Here is a 24,631-nt window from a genome sequence, read left to right on the forward strand (position 1 = left end):
CATGATATTCAATTAAGTAATTGCCCAAAAAACTGGATTAAAATTTCGTTGTAAATGATTGACTAGCTGTCTTGTCATTAATGCCTTTTATCAAGTGAATGTGAAGTTTCTATCCCTGAATTTTTATATAATTTTGATAAATCTCCAATTTATGATTGACATTTTGACTTTTTAGAAGCTTAGATGTTTTTAGAAGTTAGAAGTTTGTTCAAAATGGGAAAAGTCTTTTCTCCCAATAATAACAAAAAAGAAAAAAAAAAGCAACTTGCAAAATTACTTTTATCCTCGATCAGCAGGAAGAACAATAATTCCAGCATATCCAAGCTTCAACCTGTTTACGAAATCAAAAACTGGCATTTTTCTAGTTTCAGCAACCATTTCTATAAACAGCTTGTACTGTGCGAATGATAAACCACGGTACCTGTAATTTTAAAGGATGGGTTTATTTGAAGAATTAACTAAGACTATGATAATTAACTAAGATTTGCTTAAATTTCATTTTTAATTATTACCTCTCTTTTCCTGAATGCTTATAAATTGACATAAAGATACTAGATAAAATTGAATATTTTAATACGATCTAGAGTAATGAAATTTATTGAAAAGTTTTGAATTGATTTGTCAGACACAGAAAACTATCATTTTACGCCTTGGGAATAATCGTGAAATTCTGCACCATATTTTAACATTATTACGAATTTCGCAAATTAATCGTATTTTTATCTTCTCGGACTGGGTTTTGACACCAAGTTTGGCAATTTTGAAATATGTTTTGCTGATTTCACAATAGAATTGGGAAGATAATTAGCATTCACGCGTCCCGAAATTTCTATTATTTTTCTGAAAATTTTTAAGTCGTTCGAGAATATGCAAATGCTTTGCTGCAATCGCCAAGTACATCAAATCAATGTTAGATGTTGTTATGCTTTCGCTAAGTAAATACAACACGCGAATTTTTTTACCTAGACGGAAATGCTGGACTTGGCCAAGAATTTAATGATGTATGGTATAGCATTTGAATTTTGTGAGAATGTGTGAATCCTGTGAGTTAGCTTTTGAAAGAATGCGTGAGTCCTGATTTTAAATATAGTAGTTTATTTAAAACTTAATTGTTTTTGCTTTTGTCAGTCATAAATATTTGTAACAATTGAAATAAATTTCTACTTGTGCATCTTAATTAAAGTTCATTCAATTCACGATAAACACACACACACACACACACACACACACACACACACACACACACACACACACACACACACACACACACACACACACACACACACACACACACACACACACACCTATATGCAGGCGAAATAGTTTGGTTCTCAAACCAGTAAACTTAAAAACTAGCCAATTTGTCAGCAATGAATTTAATTTGAAGCTTTACGTAAGAGCTAGATTAGGTCATGTTGTGCCAAAACGAAAATTAAAGTAATGTTATAATATTAAAATGCAAAATTACCTGCTACCTCCAGCTGCTTTAAAACATAAGCCCGTGTGTACCATTGTAAGTTTCTTGTGATCTAGGAGCCCAACTTTTTCCAGACTTCTGTCAGCGTTTAAAAGTGAGAGGCGATTTTGTACCGCAGATAAATCGTCCGTTTTGCAAAATTCCAGAAACATTTGGTACAAATCGCTGCTGATCTTCTCTGGTATAGGTTCTCTATCATCGAAGGAAAACAATCGTTTTTTGTCCTGCATGTAAGAACTACAAATAATTTTTTTGACGATAATAATGCAAAAACATCTGGATGTCTAAATAATCTTTGCTTTCCTTTTTTGAATCAGATCAGAACTGAAGTCCCTTTTATTAGACTGCCATCAAGTTATTAGAAATGGGTTCTCATATATGCATGATGCTTGGAAAACTTGTGAAATTTCATACAGAAGCTTATGATTTTTTAAATAATTTCTGATTTCTTATTCTAATTTGATCATGTATGATGTTTGTAAAGCTTGTTAAAACTTATTTCTTTTATATCAATCTATTCTAAAAAAATGGAAATTTTAAAATTTTAAAGCATAATCAATGCTTGTAGTTGGCAAATATTTTTTCTGAGATATTAATGTTTTTATTCTGGATACTATGTGCTAATTTTGCATGAAAGTATCATATGATTTATATGATGCAAAAAGCATTCAGAATGCTTATAGGGCAAATCATTAAACCTACAGCCACCAATTTTGGCCACCAAGCTTGGAAATTCAACGTAAAATTAACTGAGATGATATAAATTTAATAAAATCTTATATTTTGCTCTAGTTTTAAAATTTCTTTTGATTATAGTTAATATTCAACACTATTTTTAATTATCTTTTGAATCAACATTTTCTGCTTTTATACACACGCGCTCTTATATTAAATAGACTTTTTAATTATATTATACATTAATTGTACATTAATGATGTTAAAATTAAGAATACGTTTTAAAAAATAATACGTAGACTGGCTTTAATTTTCAACTATCAGGCTGATTACCATTCTACGATAATATGGTCGCGTAGATGAGGTGAATGTAGTAAGACCAATGGAAATGAACGCACTCAAGATTTTATTACAAATCTAACTGATCGAGAAACTACTTATATACATTTTAAGAACATTCCGGACTTTGAAGGCTCGCAGAAAATTGGGAATTTAAATTTACATAGATAACATAGATTTGCATAATTAACATAAATTTGCATAGTTAACATAAATTTTTATAACTTTGACATAAAGCAAATTGAAATTAAAAATTAAGTGTTTTTGGCAATTTGCCTCGCTTGTGTTCGAACCCGCAACCACCCGTTCAACTTCGAGGTGCTTCATTGAGCCGACTGAGCTATGATGTGCTTGGTCGAAAGGAACAATTTTCGCTACAATACAGACAACATGATTGTCTCTCCTCTAAATTTTTATATGAAATTTTTTTTTACATTTTTTGTATGAAATTCATAAACAAAATTTATATTTTATACATACAATCACAATTAACATATACAAAGAAAATAGTTAAAACTAGATAGTGACTAACCTCATCTGCACTCTCTGCCAGTTCCTGTGGTGACTGCATTTTTATGGCATCAAACTTGGCTCTGGATAGTGTGCGTTTTGCTGCTGTAGGTATTTCGATCTGAACTTCATCAGCAACAGGCAAGTCATACCATGTCTGGCCCCGCTGATCTATTTCAAACGGAACCTACAGTTATGAATAAATTTGAGACAATTATTTCAGAGGAATTGATTTAGAATTATTCCTATCAAAGGTGGTGTATGGGAAACTGATTAAGTAGTGAAGGTCTAGTGAAAGTCAAAACAAAAATTGTAAAATTGTGAAGTACAAAAGACAGAACGATAAGAAAACTAAACAAAAATGCGTACTTATTTATTCATTAAAATTAAATTATATTATGGATATATTTCTATAAAATGTAATTAGAATTCCTATTGAATTAAAGTATCTATATTAACGCTTCTTACTTAAAACTTTTTTTTTTTTTGCTTTGACTTCCGAATTTCAGTTTCTATACTTTTGTATACTAATAAAAGAATGCTTTAAGTTTTTTTTTTTTTCAAACTGAGAACATTAGCCGGTTATTGTTGTTATTGTATCATGTCACCCATTACAAGACCCATGTACGCATCTCTTGCATGAAATAATTTTCTTAAATTCTGTCTTTCCTTTAGTCTCTCGTTGATAGTGATAATAATCAATAAGTTGGAAGGCGCAAATAGATTTTTCCTTCCAAGAATATACACAAGACGAATTTTTCAAGTAATCGAGTTTCGCACACTCTGAGGTAATCTTGACCGATTATAGCACGAGACCGTCTCACCTTCAGTAAAAGGAGAACAACAAAATTTCAAAGTACATTGGGACTTTTTTTTATCAATGATTATGATTTTCAAATCCTAAAAGTGATAATATCAAAAAAATTATAAAACAAAAGTTGTTCATTATGATGAGGCACTCAACTAATTCCTTCTCTTTTGAATTGAACGACTCATCTTCGCATTCGTCCGAGATTTTCATCTTCTTTCTCACCTATCACTCGTTTGTTCAATTCTAGTCGATATTACTCTAGATATTATCTTGTTCACAAAACAGCATGGACAAAGCTGTATAAGTCTTAATATAATTTAACATATTTTCGAAATGTATTGCGTTCAAAAATACATTTCTATTTTCTATATATTGGCTTGCATAGCTAAGTTAATTTTCTAAAATACTATATAATAAAATAATATTTCAATGAAGTAATAATATTACTTCATTGGAATTTTCAAATTCCAATGAAGTAATTTTAATAAAAAAAGGGAATTTACATAATCTAAAAGAAAGGTTGAAATGATGTTTTTAGAGATGTTGTTAGAAATAAATATTATAAATCTATTCTTTTTTTTTGAATAACATTGTATTGCACTATTATATTCATAGCAGATTCAAAGTAATTTACCTCTTCCTGTTCTGTTGATGTTTCTCTCTTAGACCAGTAATCTGTACCATCAACATATGTTCCCACCCAAGACTGTTTTCTTTGACGGAAGCCAACCTGCGGTGTTTCCTCAACATCTTCTGTTGGTTGCCAGCCAGATTTCAAATGTTGTAAATCTGGTGGTAAGTTCTGTGACTTTGTTGTAACCGATACTTGAGACTCAATAGGTTTTTGGTGTAATCCTGTAATCCAAAAGTGCGAGTTAAAAAATAAGAGATATTGCCGCAAGACCAATCTTTTCTCGGAAAAAGAAAGGGAAACATTTTTATTGATTTTTGTAATTTTTCTTGTAGAATAATCTATCATGCCTCCCTGTTTCAAGTAATGTAAGCTATTCTAAGTTTAAAAAAAGATTGTTTATTATGTATGTCTGCCTTTTGGGGTCGGCAGGATAAACCATTCGATCTTAAGCTACTGAATTTGGCGTAAATATTATCTCAAGTCTTGAAATGTGCAATTCAGAGTTTTGTTTTTAAATCTAAAGTAGAATTTGAAAAAGTGCCCCGGGTTCCGGCATGGCTCTTCTTCTTTTATGTTGTAATTGTGAAGTGTGTGAATGTGCCCCCATGTAAAAAGGGTTGTGTAAGTGAATGTGACGCATGAAGTAGCTAAGTCGTACTCTTGGCCCTAGTTATCGTTACTGAAAAGAAAAGAGGCGCTGACTCGGCTTAAATCGCTGACAGATAACTATCAGCGGGTTTGTAAAGTGCCATAAGTCACAACACAGAATTTAATTACAAATTAGGTAAAAGGCGTTTTCGAACTTTCCACAATAACTTCAAAAGAGATTATCGTACGAAATTGACTTTTACGCCATTTTGAATTTAAAATAATGTCTATTTAATGATATTAGCAACTGCTGCCCATTTTTTTCGTAAATTTCGGATTTAAAAAAATATTTTGCTTGATATATTTGATTGTACTGTTCTTTGTCGAAAAATTAAATCATTCCTTTGTCTATGAAATTAAAACCTTCTTCATTGTTTCATCATATATTTAATCCAGTGATTTTCTTCCATTATTAAAAAGCATCGAAGAAATATTTATCCTTATTATTTGTTTCCATAATTATTAAGAAAGAGAAATCACAGTACTTGCCGACTACAAAAGGAAATTTGCAATTAAATCATAGATTATCCGGACAAATCGTTTTTGTTTTTGCAGTATGATGTCATGGTACTAGATCCCATTTAAAAGGTTTATGTGCCCAACAAATAAAACAAATGCAAGACTATTAAAATAACATGCTTTTAATGCCTCTCGTAATGTCTTTTAAAACTACTCTGATGAATGAATTATAAATATCAAGTTATACATAAGACATTTAATTGAAATTAAACGCAGTCAATATTCCTGATTAACAGCTGACCATTAAGGTCGGTTAGTAAAGTTTGCAAGAAATTCTAAATGAACATTTATTGAAATGAGATCAGTATATTCTTTTGGAAACGAATGAATTCGATTCGGGAGGAGATGTTACAATCACAAGACAAACACCAATAAGCAAAATATCTTGCGGCATGTTATCTTATGTTACACAATGGCATGTTTTTTTCCATTCGGAAAACGCTCAATGATTTTGAATTTTAAATAAATGTAAGGCATTTGATGTATCATTTGGGTATGAATATTGCTGACTTTAATGGAAATGTATATTTTTTCTGCCACTCTTTTATTTTCATAACTTTTAGTGCCTTGCCTAAAAAAATACAAGCCTTCAAAAATATACGTGCCCGCCAAAAGGCCTATCCATCAAGTCACGCATCTCTGCTTTTTGTAGATATCGAGTTCAATTATACTTGGACAACAGGACAGAAGATTTACTCAATAGATTTCCTTCAAAATTTGACAGAAAACTGCAAATTTGATTTTAAGACTCTAAACTAAGTTTCATTTGTCTAAACCAAATCATTTTTTAATTATTTTATGTACAAACAGACGAACAGATTTACTCCAAAAACGTGTTTTTTGGATTCAGAGAAACCTGAAATAGCAAAATTCGTCAAAATCTCAAGCTTGGCTTTTTTTTTAATGATTGCAGCATTCCTCCTTGCTTAGTATATGAATTATAACTCAGCTATGTTAACATCCCTATTGGAAGCATCACGAGAGCTATTTTCGGATGAAAGTAATCTTTAACTCACAGATGGCGAGCTCTGCAGCATGCTAATAGAAGAAGATTTGACCTACGATGTTAGATTTAACGTACACCTTGTTCGCATACACGACGGATCGTTAGTGGAAAGTAAAAAAGGAATTTTATATCTTTCCAAAAGAAGATAAGAAAATGAGAGCGTGGATGTTCTGAATAATCTTTAATTATGGTGAACTAAAGAAATTGGTACATTTAACAGGTTTGGTGGCACACATTTTGACATTTTGACGGCCATGCGGTGTTTGCCTTGAACACCACATAGATTGATGTCTGTATCTTTCTAAAGCTAAAATATTCTCTAACGGAGGAAACACAGTGGAAATAATGAGACTGTTATCGTCTGAGAATTATTTCAGATCTCTTATATGTAAAAATTGGAAATTGGAGATTTAATGGAGCCAATAGAATTATTGATAATAGTTATAACATAAATACAAAAAAATATTCATCATCGTTAGTATCTTCACCAATTTGTATAAAGCGACCCTCGATATAAACCCATCACTTAATTCGAAATCTTCAAATTGTTGACATTGGTAGGCTAACTGTTGACGCATTTAATTAACAGCAGTAACCAGTAATTAGCACTTAATTAACAATAGCAACTGCACTTAAGTAACAATTTAGTAATAAACCAGCAGTAAATGATCTGAAATAACTTTTGGATAATTTATGTAAAATTCCTCCTTTAATATTATTCTAATTTTTTACTTATACGCTTATTTTTTTTTTTTTTTTCCAAATTTGTTGTGGCGGAGTTAGACAGCATAGGGTCCCTGGTAAATGGCAACAGCAAAGATCTTAGAAAATTAAATCCTAACAGTTTTTATTTCACACAACTGATTCTAGGCTTACCGATACAGGATTGTATTTAATCCTCTGCTATTTTGCATAACATTTAATTCCATTATTACTTTCTCGTATATGAAGTATACAATAAGAAATATTGCAATCATCACAAAAAATTTGACTTCGAGATTTTGCCAAATCTGCATGTTTCAGACTTCCCTGAGTTTGATAAACAAATTTTTGGAACAATGCCTGTCTGTTTGTGAGCGCGACAATTCTAAACCTCTTTGATTTGACGTAAGACATTCGATATGTGGTCTTTACAGAAAATATATAGATTTCCATCGAACTTTGAGCGGAATAACTTCATAAGAAGTTTGCATTCTCCTCTGGAATCAATACAAGAGATCACAATAATTATACTGAAAGTAAAGGACTGGTGAACTGCTTAAACATCCTTAATAAATTTTCAAACAAATCTGTTAACGTGTTGAACTTTTGTTGGTCTATATATTCGTATGCATTTAAACGCGATGCCTTAGATAATAGGCTTGTGTTCCTATTATTAATATTATAGTTCTATGTCAAATTTTGGAATCAATCAATTGAAGAAACATGGCTCCCAAAATGCATACTCGTTTTCCTCCCTATACTAGGAAACATAAAATTCTCATTTACGGGCCTGCAAATAAAAATCTAGGAATTATTGACTTTTCCCAAGATCAGCATTTTTTTTTAATGCGAGATTAAGAAAGTTAACACTTTCATTCAGAGAATGAGTGAAAATTTTGAGACATTCTCGTTGGTTTGTTTTTAGTTTTGGAGAATAGTACATAGCAGTAGTAATTTTATGACCTTGGGGTGCGAATGTCCGGTATTTTGCCAGTCCTATTACCCAGTAATAAAAGTCTTCTCAACTCATTTCATGAGGAATTTGAATACCACAGAACAGATATTTTAGAATTATTAATTAAATTTTTGAAGTAAACCTAGTTATATTTTAATTGGTGATGTTCTATACTTTTTCAATTCATGATTTTACACTCTCTGCCATAATTTTTGAAAGAGAATCTAATTTATATGACTCATTACTAAAGGCACTGAAATTTGCTTCAGTAAATATATGTATCATTATATTACCACAGGAAGAGAATTTTTACATAACGCTAGCTTCTATGTTATGGAGGGAATTTTACTGTTTAAACATATGCATATACATCATGTAATGCTAATTCTAATAGTTAAATTAGTGAATAAATTTGTCTAGTATTAACAGATGTTTTCAAATGAAGCATAATTATAGATGTTTATTTAAACGGAATAAACTCTTAAATTACATTTAAAATCGATTCTATTTTATCATGGGAGAAAATGATGTTGTTTTGGTCTGGGGTTTCTGAATTCTTAAAATGCACGGGCAAAAAATTAGCGATTTATCGTTTTTGACGCATCAATTTTTCGCTTTTAGGTTTAGAAAATGATAAAGAAGTTTGTCAAATTTGGCGACTTATCGCCAAGAAAGCAAACTAACGCGAATGTTAACTAGCGCAAACCAGCGAATACCGATTTACAATTATCTGTATTGGATGCTGCTCGGGTGCCGAGCAAGTGGTCCCAGAGCTTGGCGACAAACTTGGTGACCATTTGGCGACTTGGCGACGGAGTTGGCGACTTTGGAGCAAAATAGATTATGCTGGAAATTTCGAGATTTTTAAAGATCCGTCCAATTGAAACTGAGATGCGCCCTGATTGGCCTAGAAGATTCTCGCCCCGCCTCCCGGAAGCTTTAAAAGGCCGACAGTCTCAAGCTGCAGTGAACCAGATCGGAATCGTAGGCAAGTAACGAGTCTTCAAGAGGAGAAGCAACGGCGGTGTGCCAGCGTTATGTGGAGTGCTAGCTAGGGCTGAACCGAGCTGAGTACCGACTCCTGTTGTCCATTGCGGAAACAGAATCAAGTTGTGTGTGGAGTAGCCAGTCTTGTAGTAGTGAGTAGGCAGTTGGATAAAACTAAAACGAAGAGACAGTGAGAACTTCGGCCATTTGGAGATACCGTAGAGCGAAGCTCCGAGGATCCCATTTCTGCTGAATTCTGTCTAGCTGCTTTGTGTTCTATGGCCGAATACTACTTGTGGGCTACTAAGTGTCGTAGTGTGCTGCTGTATGTTCGTCTCTGCTGTTTATAGTTGTCGTCATTGTGTTAGTGTCTTCGTGTTAAATAAACGTCGTTGTTGTTTTCTGCTGAGGCCTGCTGAGTGTTTTCACACATACATCCACTACAGCAAACCCGATGAAATCCGTATATATATACACACCCTAATCTGTTCTTGTTTTTGCAAACTGAGCTGTTTTTCTCAAACAGCGTACTATTATTTTTTTGTCTTTATTTAATATTGTTTGGTGATAAGGTGATCAGAAACTAGTCAATAAAGATTAATTTTGTTTCTGTATTCCGTTTTGATCTTTATTTTGTTAAAATTAAGGTTTTTCCGAAAACGGCGCCCTCTGGTGGACATTTCGGAATTAAAATAATTTTTTCGAAATTCCGTGAGCGCATCTCGTGTGTAATCTATATACCAAATTTTGTTGCACTTCATTCACCCGTTTGCGTTGTAGGATGCTGTTTATATATATATATATATATATATATATATATATATATATATATATATATATATATACATATATATAAGTAACCAAACTAAAGCGAAAAACGAAATAAAAAATTTAAAAGAAAAATTTGTTATTACAGTAATAGATAAATCAGCAAATAATTTCTGTTTAATTTGTAAATATTATTAAAAAGAACTTTTAATTAATGAATATAACTCTAATGCAACTTTTATGTTAAAGAACACCGGGAAAAAGGAATTAGATAAAAAAATGCTAGATTTCGCAAAACAAAACCAAAACTAAGACTTGCTCTCTTAACTATCCATATTTATTCCCAACAGTTAAATTTCATAAAAAATCCATTAAAATTCAGATTCGTGACCTGTAGCACTGGCAGTTATAATTACTATAGGGGTAAACATTTCTTTAAATACTTAAAAATTATCCTGGACAAAATAAAAAATGAAGACAACTTTATTATTTCTAGTAACAAAGAAGTACTGGATTTTATTAAAGATAACAACATTAATAAACTTAATACTTTTGATATCGAAAATTTATACATTAATCTACCTAATGAAAAATTAATAAAGGGGTGCACTTTCAGATATGACGAATATTTAAATGAAAATATCATTCCTAAAAATAACTGGCTTGAGTTATGTAATTTTAATATTACTGAAAATTACGTTTTTAATGGTATTAATTTTTATAAACAAGTTAAAAATCGAAATTGCTAATGATAAAACAATAGTTGGTATATACGATAAAAGGGATGAATTCAACTTTAAAATAACAAAACTATGTAACTACCATTCCAATCTAAACTCTAAAATTTTCAGAAATCTAATTTTCTCACAAGTTAGGATCAAAAGGGTTTGTAATAATAAAAATTCCTATATTGAAGCATCAAACAACCTCATTAAAAATTTAATTAAAAATGAATTTCCTAGAAATTACTGTAATGTCAATTTTTTAATTAAACAAGGTATGATTTGGGATTAATCCTTTGGCTTAAATAAAAATAGAACTTTCTTTGCATATTAGATCACTCAATAGATGGCGCTGGGAGCCTACAATTTTTTACCTAATTTACCGTTAGATTTTTTACCGTTAGTGTTTTTAAAAAGCGGGAATCACAATCGATAGCTTAAAATTTCCTTGACTGCAGATGGTATGTACTTGCCTTTTCGTTTTTCCTTTAGTGCTTTTTTATAGTATTTTTTGTTTTTATTGTTATTTTTGTTATTGTATTTTTACTTAGTAGTGGTTATTTTCTTCTAATTTGTTGTTTTATATTTTCCTTTCTGTTAAAATGGTATATCTCTTGGGCCTAATTTCAGGGGATTTTCGGGTCACGAGGAATCATTTTTAGACAAATGTCTGCATTTCCTTCTCAGAAAAAATCCCTTTCTTTGAATCCCTGCCCGAGGGTGACCCTTGAAAAAGTCTTCAGGCCGGTTTCTTTTTTATATATTTTTTTGGTTTAATTTTTATTTGACTTTTTTTATTTTCCAATTAACTTGATTTTAATACTTATATATATATATATATATATATATATATATATATATATATATATATATATATATATATATATATATATATATATATATATATATATATATATATATATATATATATATATATATATATATATATATATATATATATATATATATATATATATATATATATATATATATATATATATATATATAAAATTATGTTCTTAAAAAAATTATGATCTCACATGATAACTCGAAATATGTGGTAGCAGATTTCAATTTTTTTACAATTTAATTTTTATCTACATAACATAAGCAACTAGGGTATCATTTGGTATTATAAACCACTAATTCTAATTATCATTTTGATCATTTTTCAGTCATCATTAATTAAATAATAAGGGTTTTATTCACTTTCTTTACAATATATATCAAAGTTTTATTACTTACGTCTTGAAACGGCTGACTTGCTTTTGCTGGGTTTCTTTTTAGCTGCAAGAAAGGTGACGGATTTGGCCTTTTTCTTATCAAAAAGAGCACTAATATCTGACCTGACAGCCATAACTGTAGACTTCTGTTCGAGCAAATTCTGCTTACTAATTGGCTTCGATTTCGATTCTTCTAAAGGATAAACATCTTCTTTGGAAATTACATCAAACAACAAGCTGGAGATGAAACCTTTTTCACCCATTAAATTTTGACCACTAGTTGCTCCTCCCTTTTCCACAATGATATCCTGACTAGGCATATCCGGAAATTCGGGCTCAGCTCTAAGACCTTCCTTGATGGCATTAGATCTGGCTCGTGGTTTTGGTCCATCATCATCATCAAGATCAGCCTTTTGTTCACTGCCTGTATCTTCCTTATATTCTTTTTTATTCTCAAGTCGAACCCTTCTTTTAGATTTCGTTTTGTCCGTTGGGAATTCTCTCTTTAACTCAGCAAGAATATCATCTTCAAAATGAGCTGGTTTAGCCTTCTGTCTATCCTTTGAATTATCATATTCATTATCAGCCTTTTTACGCTCTTCCTGTTTATTGACTTCATTATCATCTGTCTCTCCAGATTTGTTTTGATTTGTTGATTTAGGATTTGTGTTTTTATCATTTTTCGAGTCAGAATTTTCTGAATTATTTTGAGAAGGGTTTGAAAACATTTTGGGTGGCAAAATACTCTCGTCTTTTATTTTCTTTGCATTTTTCTGAGCTTCTTTATCGTTTGATGAATTTTTATTATTCTTTTCCATTGAAAGGCTTGTAATTGCTTAGGACAGATTGCTAAGAATAGGACAAAAAATAGAAAAATATTTCTCTTTCTATCCTTTTTTAAAAGAATAATAAAGCTACAAAAATATTTAATCATGTTAATAATTATAATCAGTGATAAGCAGTATATGTTAATAAAATTTTTAAAAATATATCTAATAGTCATTTGTGTATATTTCTTTCTTTTCCTATACTTTTTTTTTTTCAAATTAAGATCTTACATCTGAGATTGATATGGAAATTCTAATTAAAATTTTTAGCCGACGTTCATATGGGAAAGGCTTAAATATCTATCTTGGTTTATTTATCTTAATGATTTTAGAGAATTTTTAAAAACGTTGAACGATTTACAAACCATAAATCCTAAACAATCCACTTCAGACTGAAAAGCCAAATCTGCTTAGAAGAAACATAAAATATTTAACTTAAATATAATAATGACTAAAGTTTAATATTAGTCATTCAGTTTTGATTTAGGAAAGATAAGAGATTTCCACATAATTAATGCTAAAGGAACAAATTTGCTTTTATCGATAAGAATGATATCATCAAACAATATGTGCTCTTAGAATATGCTCGAATTACATGAAATGTAATTTAATGCTGCGAGCAATAATTGCAGAAGAGAGAAATATAAAAGACTGACTTATTTTGAAATTACACTAGGAATTATTTTTTTATGAATCTCATAATTTTTATTCACTTCCAGTTGATAATAGTGATATTTGAGCTTGAATCTTACTTTCGAAACATCCTTACCATTTCAACATGAAGTCATCTGAAGCACACGATGTCATATTTAGTTTACACCCCTCCCATATAAATAATAGATCTTAATGGTATCAGTAATTCCCGAATCGATTGAAACCACAAGACTCATGTTATAACTAGAGATTCAAAATAACGCAGTGTAATCATGGATATTATTTACTTTTAAAATCAAGCCTTGTGAACTAAATATGAGCCAAAAATGCCTTTAAAAAATGAAGAAAGTAGAATTTAAATGAGGCTATATAATAGGGCTAGATGTAAGCAGATTTTTCTTTTCGTGATATTGCAGAAATATCTGACTTAGCTATAGAACACACTGAAGGACTATGGAACATATTACTGTCTCTAGAACGGAAATGCCAGCTATTTTTGGCATTTGAATGACATAATCCACGATGATACTTGGAGGATAGTTCTAAACTGGACTCTCTATCATGTTCATGCCATTGATTCTAAATCAAAACCATTTGTGATTTTAGTGAAAAAGTTGGAAAATGTTGTATCCTCAGGTGACAGTCGATTCCATTTTGGTAACAGTGAATGTATAGTTGAATGGAATGATTAGGCGAATATGGAAGGTTTGGTTGGAAGAAGGCCAAGTGAAAATATTTCATAGTGTCAATGTTGGTAGGCACATGGGACCTGCATAAAAAATTATGGTTTAGAAAGCAATTTCCAATGATATAGCTAGCAATAAAAGCCTTATTCTGAACATTTTCACAAAATTTGACGTTAAACTGATGCTGTCCTTTTTTATATTTATTCTGATAGGAATTTGCCTATAAGTTAACGTTTGTCCCAATATTTTATTCTTCAAAGTGCTCTTAGATCTGTTGTTTTGATTTTTCTGGATCACCAAATTTATTTCCTGTTGAGAGCGTATGGGATTTTATTGGTGAGAAATTCAGTTTCTTCTACAGCTAATAGCGACTGTTATTGATTTGACTGACATATCCATCACATAAAGATAGCATAGGCACTTGTACAACATAAGGGGTAAGCGTTTGCCTTCTTACATTTAAACAGGCGGACTACAGGCGATTATTGATGTACCACCATTTCATGCTTGAAATGACACTTTTATTAGTAAATTTGACCTGCGACTTTAAAACTTTAATTGCAAAAAAATATGGTACATCTACAAAGGCTTCGCCTGAATTTAATTCCACAAAATTGATTTTTTATTCTTGTTTTAGTCATTATTAGTTTAGTTTAGTTATTTAGTTATTTTAGTCATTTTTCAACAATGTGGAAATGTGTTAATATTAAGTGACAGCTAATTTTCAACAAAGAATACCGTATACATGATTAATTTTTAAAGATATATGAAAGAAGGTTGTTGATAGAAAGAAAAATGAGAGGAAATAAAAACTCCAATTTTTGAAATTATTTCATCTATATTGAATCTTTTTTTCTTTGATTAGATTAAAAATCATGATAAAGTCGCCAAAATCAATTTTTTCAGCTCAAACTCAGCATTTGATTTAAGATAATTAGCATTTAACGATTGGCTACGAAGTCAAAAGTTGGCGGAAGTTTTGAGAACATTGTAATGAGCCCAGGTCATGTTTTTACATTTATATGAGCCTCTTCCGACAGTCTCAATGTTAATTTATAATAATTTTTGTTGGTTGTATTCTGTCTCTATGAAACTCAAACTATGAAATTCAAAACTGATTAATTTCGAATTTTCTGATAATTAATCATATTACTAAAATGCATTTAGACAGTAAAGAAAGCATATGCTAATGAAAAATACTAGGAGCATGACTAAAATTTAACTTTTTCTTACCTTTAAATTGGGGAATTGAACATTTTGTTTATTATAAACAAACATATGGGCTGAATTAAAAACTGTGAAATATTTAAGATTTTATGTGAACTTCTAGATGGTTTTGTTACAATTCATCAACAACTTAATAATTTTAATACAACGCTGATCAAAACATAAATGCCTATATCTGTATGAACGTGCTATCTGTTTTGTTTATTATCAGTCACTTGAGTCTAAACTTCAAAAACTTCCCATTTTGAGAGATCACTGATTTGTCTACCAAGCTCAAATTATTTTTCTGTCTTTTGAGCTAGAAACTTCAAACTGCCTGTAAGTATTATAATTATTATCGTCTGTTAGATTTTAAGCGATTTTTTTTAAAAAAATTACCCCTAATTCAAATCTAAATTAATGCACATTGTAGTATCGCTGCGATCATATCGATTTATTGTATAATTTTAATTAAGTTAAGATAAAAGTGTGTGGCAACATTAGGCCACTGTGAAAACCAAACATCCATGTTGTTTCTCCTTTTTTTTTATTTGTTTGAGAAATTCAATATGAGTAAATGTAAATGAAATATTAGAATAGGTGTAAATAAAATACTGTAAGTAAAAATATTAACTTTATTAGTATCAGAGAAGTGTTATCATTATATATATACACGATATTACATTATATACATACATTATACAGTGGGAACAAGGAAACTAAGACAATGCAACAACAGCGAATGTAGCAAGGTCTAAACTCATTTTTTTTTTTTTTTTTTTTGGAAACCAGATCCTGAAATATAGTTAATTCAGTTAGAAGCATGCTTTAGGAATACGAAAATAACAGTAGACCAAGCAACGTATGAATTCCATCAAACCCCATATTTTGTCATGAGTATCTGGCATTTGGCTTAACCTGCCACAAGACAATATACTAAGCGATCAGGGACAGATTAATATTTTTATAGACAGATTCTAATTCTCACTATACCCCAAAATTACTGAGTGAATTGAAACTGGAAGTTAAAAAAAAGCCACCTCATTTGCCGAGCCTAATTTAGCACGAAATAGCGAATACTTTCCTATGGACATTATGATTTCAGCATCTACCTATCAACGCTATGGCGTCCCCACGTTAAACCGGAATTATTTTGTTTGGCGCTGGTAGGACTATCGGGAGATCATAAATTTCATTTTCTTTCCCTTATATAAATTTTTTTATGTAAACATAGCGGTTTATTCCTTTTCTGATTGGTAGTTTGCAAGTTACCTGACCTATGACATTGTTGCTATTAGCGATAGGCGAGGATCGAACTCGCAACCTTTGAGTTCGTAGCCGAGTAACAAGACCACTAGACAAAAGAAATTTCTCATGTCTCGTAGCTGTTATCTGGCTTATAAAGCGTCACCACAACATATATTTCATTTGAAGTTTGTTTTACTAGTATTGTTGAAACAATTAAATAAAATTTTATTATGTCCTAGTAAGTATTTATATTGCCTTTGATGATTAAATTATTACAAAAAAAGGAAAAGTAAAGCTTTAATTTACAGCAAATGAGTTTAAAACAATATTATATCCACTTTTAGACAAACTTTGGCGGCAATACTAATGAATAGCTCTCCGGTTTGTTTACCTTTTTGGAATAACGGAAATTTTTAGCTTATATAGGATGTTCAGTTAATGGACTGACAAGATCAGAGGGTTGTTAGAGGATATCCAAGAGCACAAAAATTGTAATGGGACATAGTGTAGTGAATTAAGTTGCGGACATAAAAAACAATCTCAGCTTTAGACATCTCGCTGTAACGACACAAGTTGCAATAATAACTAGAAAAGATAAACTACAAATATACAGTCCTAAAAGGTAATCGTCGTTGACACTACATCTCTATTGAGAGTTTCACGGTATACTGGTGTGAGAATTATCCACCACTCACATAAAATGCATTGCGTTTGTTAACAATGCCTTCTAAACTCAAAGCCTGGTTGCATTTTTTTTTTTTTTGAATTTTCATCCTCTCATCACTTTTTATTGCAATTTATTCCTCTTTATATTCTCTGTTTTGTTATATTAACGTCCCGCTTTTAAAGCAATAGGGCTGTTTCAAGATTTCGTAATTCTTAACCATGATGGGGACACCACCGATGCTGTCATCCGTCTTTCCAAATTTCCGCACCACATTAGCAGAAAAACTTTTGGCCTCGATGGATTTAACTTGTACCAGACCCACTTAACGGCAGTTAATCGGTATTAACGGGTCTCGAACTTAGAATCCTCTGACCAGAACCCGATCCCTTACCACCAAACCTACATGGCACATCTGAGTTTGTCGATCCATTAACAAAACACCCTGTATTAATATATGGACAAAAAATAGCAAATTTAAAAAAAATTATAGAATAATAAAATAGTATTGAATATAATTAATAGATGCTATTTAATGAAACAGTGAAATCTTTGATATGTATAACTGTATATACAATTACTAATATTTTTGCTTATAGCTTAGCTGAATATTTTGATAACAGTTGTATCCATATCTTATTGGTGAAATCTTAATTTGTTCTAAACAAAACAAATAGATAATATAGTTTAATTCTATCAAAATTTCTTATAGAAGCTGACTATGGAGATGATAATTGAAATCCATACATTTTCTAAAGGACATGAAAAACTTGAGCTCTATATCGCGATATTGCTCTTCAGTTCGTTGAATTCGGTTCGTTTGGGCAGTACCTTTTTGTTCATATATTATGATTCATTAAAACTAGTTAATGAAATTATTATTGTATTTTAAATGCACTCCAATTTATTCTTTTATTACCATATTTTCAAGTTTATACCTGATTCGTCTTCTTCTATATATTACATAATAGTTTTTTTACTCGCTTTGATGGTACGTGAGAATGTGAACTCATTAAAAGATGGTTCTTTACTGTTTACTAAGTGTTTTTAAAATTTAATTAGTTGCTTATTAAAGTGTTAATACTCCCTTTGAATTTGAAGGCAGTTTTTAAGCTTGCTGATGGTTTTACATCATGTGCCTAATAAATTAGTATAAAAACTCAGGTATGAAAAGATTTAATTGATTTAAGAACATGAACACCTACAATATTCGTCATATTTTTTGAAATCACAAAACTTTTTATAGATTGTATTCCTATGCCAACAAGTTCTTGAAAGGATCCTTTTTGGAAAACCCCTTTTGTAGTGCAGTGAATTAATTAATATCTATTTTCTTATTAATTATTATTTAAAAATACATTTTATTGATTGTTCGGCATTTTTACTGATTTTTTTTGCCTGCTTTTATCACGAATTTCTAGTTGTTTTGAAGAACATTATTATTAGATTTTATATTTCATTCAGAGCCTTTTTTAACCCTTAACTGGGGACGTGCGGTCTGTTAGACCGCTAGCGATGGATTTTCTATCACCCCTATTCTATTTTTAGCTCAATTGAATGGATTGACCCTGTAGCTTCCTGTTTTGTGACCTTCAATACGCGCGCACTTGTTTCAACCGATTTCAGCAGATGCTTTTTAAAATAATTCAGTTATTTTTTCGAGTGCGGTCCCTAAGACCGCATCTCCCTGTTAGTGTCCCAGTGATAAACAAGGCTTAGCAAATGGTGCTAAAACTTGGGGCCCGAAATATCATCCAGTTTACTGATCCTATTATGAAGCAGTGCTGTAGACACTTTTAAATGAAGCAAAAAATTATTTTAGTGATAAGAATAATTGTACAGAAGAGTTTTTCGATGAAAGTTCGCATTGAACTGATTTTGATATGTATGTTCAAACATAATCAATTTCTTTAATGATAAAGTATTTTGGAAAAATTTATAAAATATATTAATATACCAAGATATATATATATACAGAATTTATAGGTTGATTTTTACACTAGTTCTTAACCTGTATGTTTAAAATGCCCTAGAAAACCATGCTATGAAGTCACACAAGCCGATAAAAAAAAGGGCCAATTTTACCCATTGTCATTTTTTTTATTTTTCATATATATGTTGAATTTTACATTATATTGTCTTCTATATACCTTCACATACTGTAAAAATAAATATGATTTAAAAAGTAAAAAGTTAATATTTCTTCGATGTAATCACCAAAGTTGCATACAACATGTTTCCATAACTTTGGAAATCGTAGAATATCTGAAACAGTGATGCTTGAGATTTGGATGGAGAAGTTTAACACTTAAAAATCTGTAGAATTTTTTTAATTGCAGCCATTAACTGATATGTTTGTTCACGGTTAATGAGAATTATTCTATAATTCTCTGTCCTACCACGTATATAAGTTTCTGCGATTATTATTAGATTCCATTGATGATTTTTAGCTAATTTTGAAAGGAACCAATTCATAGCATTCGCTACTGAACATTTGCACAAATTCAAAAAGCGACAGATTGCTCTTACGAATTATGAAAAGAACAAGAACAGCTTCAGGTTTTATTTCACTACTTCCACAAAGCTGGAAACGTTTTGTATACATCACTGTTGATGGCATCAATGAATTATAAGCATTTTGAACTGATATCAATGTTGTATCGATTGCAATTGCATGGTTGTCGCTGTTAATTTTCTATTTCATGCTTCAATGACACCCACACTTACATTTCTTTTGTGATTATGACATTATATAAATGAACTCCATTTAATACTTCTTTTTAAATGTTTTAAATATACGATAAATATACGATTTTAATACGTAATCGTATATTAATACGATAAATATACGATATTTAAATATACGATTAAATGTTTTAAATATACGATAAGCAGTCAAAAACAATTCTCGTGTAACTTTGATTTATTCAAAACAAAAAGGGAAATATAATCAGTATTTATTTTAAAGAATTATGACAACAGTAAAAATAATTGGCAATACCAACGATTCAATACCTCTTCCTTAATTATTGATATGATTTCAATGAATTTTATGTCTTAAGAAAACTGAATACCTCTAGATATGGTGTTAACACTCCTATCCCAATTTTTGAGTGAAATCTGAAAAAAATTATTTGAATGTACATTCTTCATGGAAAAAAAAAACACGAGAGAATTTCTGTGAAAATGAATAAAAATGATTACAAATATCTTTGATAAATGTTTTAGGATATATTCTATACTTTTGTAAATATTTTCCATAAACACTTTATGCTCTTCAATTATTATATTATTATTAACTATTTCGATTTTTCGGAAAAAGATTGATTTTCACAGAAATCTTGTTTATGATACTAATATTTTCTATTTCAACTTTGGAAATAAACTCATATTGTTTACAACAAAGCTATTACTCGAAGAATATGAAAAAAAAAAAAAAAAAATTAAAAGAAATTATAATATTTTTCAGTTCTTGAAATAATGGCATAATTGCAGGAAAGTCTTTTTTTTTTGCAGCATATTTTTATTTACTCAAATTAGCCCACAGGTTATTCTAATAAATACTTTTATTAAAGGTATCAATAAGAAACACTTTGCATATTTATTTTTCTATAACTTTCATTCCGCGTGAATAATTAGAAGATGATAATAATTAAACAAATATTATATCTTACTTAAGCAAACACATGTCACCTTTCTGTAAACATGAGGGAAAAAATAGAACAGATTTCGATATTTTCTTTCAACAATGGAATTAAATGGATGATGAAACAAATTACACGCATAATTAACTGGGTAAACAAGTTAAGAGATAAAACAAATGCCTGGATTAAATAAATAAGCATTTTTTTGTTGTTGCAAATAAAGGATGAAATTATTGTAAAACAATTTTCTTTTTTTCTTGCTTCATTAACGAATTTTTCCTTCACATTTACATGTAGATCTGCAGGCTTGATATCTATCCGTGGTTTCATCGTCACACAGCCAGTTGTGCCAGGTGCTGTTCATCTCATTGCAGTTTGTCCAGAAATCTGCATAAGGACATCCGTTCGCTGAAAAAAATTGGAAACAATCTTTTTATATACAGACACAACATTTCTCCAAAAGTTGATATGATTTTTGTTACAAAAGTGTATGATTGTTAGAAATGAAATATCTCTATTGAGAACATTTAAGAAAGGGTTATAATGGCTTCATGACAAAATCTTGATTACGCGATCAGATAATTGTAGCTTCGAGACAGAGTTCCACGGAAGAACACAATGTGTAAGCATTTGGATGACGATGGTAGGAGACATTTTCACCATCCACGGGTTTAATCTGTCTGGTCAAATGTCCAGTAGGTGTGATGCGGAAGCTTAGCTCATTCGATCAAGATTCAAAATAATGAGATGCGATCCCAAGATAACTTCGTGTAGCTTCGAATGAATATCTTATAATTTTAAACGAGCAAGTAACTCGAAAACCGCTCTAATGATTTGGATCAAATTTTATATTTAGATAAGGTTTTGTTTTTTAAGTTTATCTATATAGGTGTCTTTCCCGAAAAAAGACGATTTTACACAAAACACACATATTTTTTATAACTACCAATTAGAGCCTTTTTCTATCTGCTCTCATGCTGGCGCTATCTCGTACATTTTTATGGTACTTGCATTGTTGCCATTGGATGATAACTAACTGCTACCTCAAAAGTTTGTGAGAGTTCGCTTTATGACATTATCCAAATGCGAATACATTCGGCTCACATCCAATGGCAACAATGTAATTATTGTGTTAACCAGTTCGAATAACATGTTAAACTAAATGCATTCATGAATTTTTTAAAATTTAAATAATCAGTTCATGTGTTGGTAAGAGTGAAAAATATGCATATGTAATCAGTATGTGAGTAGTATCTAAATATTTTCTCCGAAAAAAAAAAAACTGCTGATTAAAGCTTTGTCTTCCAGGTACGAAATAAACTAAGTAAAACACAAGAAGGGAATAGAAACAAAAATTATAGTAACGTCAGATTACATGGTAAATATTTCAAAACACGGGCACTGAATATGCTAAAAGAAAGAGAGAAAAGTAGCCTGTAATAAATTATCTTACTTTTTACATTATATGAATCTTTGCTTTTTTTTCCTTACAGTATCTATTATACATTTGTTTAGATGTTGTGAAAATTGTAGATAATTTCTCTCTCACATTACTTACAATTAATAAATCCATAATACTCGTACTTTGATTGGACAGCGATTCAATAATGTTTGTATTAGGTTCTATCCATCTTTCTTCTAATCATTAAAATCCTGATGAAAAAATAGTGGCAGAAATTCATCATGAAAATTAGTCTATATAGATTGGGATGAAATATCCGCCCCCGCCATAGTTGTTGAAGTAATGAGACAAACTTCATAAAAATTTCAAAAGGTACAAAATTAAGTGCAAGAAGATCATTTCTTATAAATCTAAAAATTTTGTTTTTAACATCACTATATAAGCTCTCGATGTACTCAAAAACTTCTCCTGGAAAAAATTCAATAATTCTGGAAATGGAGTAGATAAAAGTTAAAGGCTGCAGGTATAGCATGGGATAAAGAGCAGATTCATATGTCGTCTTCAGAATCTGACAGCAATTGTTTGAAAACTCTTATGTCCATCTTAAAATTAATCTCAAATTACAGCTAGTTGTTAAATACTCAAATTTTTCCCTTTAATTTTTAACATCTTTTGGGGGAATTATTTGTTTTGAAATGAACTACTGCATTTTTTTGTACCTTGAACCGGAATTTTAATCCATATATATACTTAGTTATTTGTCATATAAGACATTTACTTTCATCAGTCTATTTTTTAATAACTGACCACATGTCTAGTAGGTTATGACATGGCTTAAGGTAACATGGTTTAAGACTCGAGATTGAGGAATAAGATTATATTTTCTATTCATTATCTGGGTTGTTAACTATCATTTTTCAAAAACTGGCATTGATGATTTATAATGAGTAAACCGATTTGTGCTTAAGCAATGAATTAGCCTTCTTCCAAGTGGAAACATAAATTCTGTTTAATTTCTCTTGAGAGATCTCTAGGAAGTCAACTTGAAGCACCTGTTGAGCAACAACAACTGAAGCAGCAACAACTTCAACCAACCAACATACCCCCACCACAGAAAGATCACATTTTCTTGAAATTTGAGTAAAACCTTTTAATCTTTGTAAAAAAAGAAAGCAGTAATTTTTTAAGACAATGAAACATTTTTTTTCAATATTTCGTTGAATTATCATAAGGATAGCCCTAAATGGGAAGGAATAGTCTGGTGGCTCCAAGTTCGGCTAATCATAAATTCGCTATTCGATTCTACCAAATATTTACCGGGTCTGGTAATATTTACATGCTTATTATGGTGCCTTGTTTCAGAACATATGAATATTGTTCTAAAGTAGAATAGCAGCTAAAGTGGCGTGTTCGTTCAACCCTGGTTCATATTTATTAGACTAAATGACACTATTATAGCTTTAAATAGCTTAAATGATACTATTATAGCTTATTCTCCCTAATCTAACAATTACTAAAGTAATAAAAATATTCTTGCTATTGAATTGCAAAAATTGCATCTATCTATACATGTAAATTGTCCTTTAAAGTCTGTTTTTTACATATAAATTTGAGAACGGCAATAATTATAACTATAAACTTGGTGTCTAAATATAGTTAAAATCACCAGCGCTAAGCAGTGAGATAGGTTACAGGCCCAAAGTGGTAAAAACAGGATTACCATTCCTATCTTGAAAATGATACAAGATACGTAAAAAAGTCAATTCGATTTAGTACATCTTGTGTTCATTAATACTAAAAATTATATTTAGTTTTACATATTTTCTATGATGTTACTAAGCATGATAAAAGGGCGATATGCTATTTTTCGGACAAAAAAAAATCATCAAAATATACTTTACTGTAAGAATAACTCAAGCAACAACTTTGAGCTAACATTGCAGGACTTCTTATAGGTATTATTGTTATTTCTGCTGCTACAGTAAAGAATATAATAAACTAAAATAAAAATACAAAATTGAGGTGAAATTCAAACAAGATGTGCAATTCTGCATTGCAATTTAAACATTGAAAATAAAGGTATCTTGTGATAACTAATTATTAATAATCGTTTAATGACGTCACTATTTCAAAAATTGCGACCTAGTAAATACGAGTTTTTTGTGTTTTGTTCTTAGCATATTTGCTTTCAAGATGTCTTTTGAGACAAATAAATCGAAGAAGTTTTACAATTTATAGTTGACTTTATTCCAGTTTCTTGTACGATTTACGGAAATAGGAAAGCTAACTTTGCTGTTTAACGCCAGTTGGCACTGAAATCGATC

The 24,631-nt window shown here is 30.5% G+C and overlaps 2 protein-coding genes across 2 annotated transcripts in view; both read right to left on the reverse strand.

Annotated features, from left to right (window-relative positions):
• Positions 1-279: 279 nt before the first annotated feature.
• LOC129962222 (uncharacterized) lies at positions 280-12,794 on the reverse strand. The gene is made up of 5 exons (XM_056075962.1): positions 11,999-12,794; positions 4,447-4,667; positions 3,024-3,188; positions 1,469-1,701; positions 280-421 (listed from the first exon to the last, which is right to left on the reverse strand). The coding sequence occupies exons 1-5, from the start codon at positions 12,792-12,794 to the stop codon at positions 280-282; spliced, it is 1,557 nt and encodes a 518-aa protein (XP_055931937.1).
• Positions 12,795-20,733: 7,939 nt separating this feature from the next.
• LOC129961775 (cysteine-rich secretory protein 2-like) overlaps positions 20,734-24,631 on the reverse strand; it is a 32,460-nt gene continuing 28,562 nt past the window's right edge. Inside the window, exon 8 of the mRNA XM_056075339.1 lies at positions 20,734-21,313. Coding sequence (XP_055931314.1) covers positions 21,171-21,313 — 143 coding nt within the window. The 3' untranslated portion in view covers positions 20,734-21,170. The remainder of the gene's footprint in view (positions 21,314-24,631) is intronic.

The sequence above is a fragment of the Argiope bruennichi genome, chromosome 2 (genome assembly GCF_947563725.1).
Source record: "Argiope bruennichi chromosome 2, qqArgBrue1.1, whole genome shotgun sequence".
Lineage (NCBI taxonomy): Eukaryota > Metazoa > Arthropoda > Arachnida > Araneae > Araneidae > Argiope > Argiope bruennichi.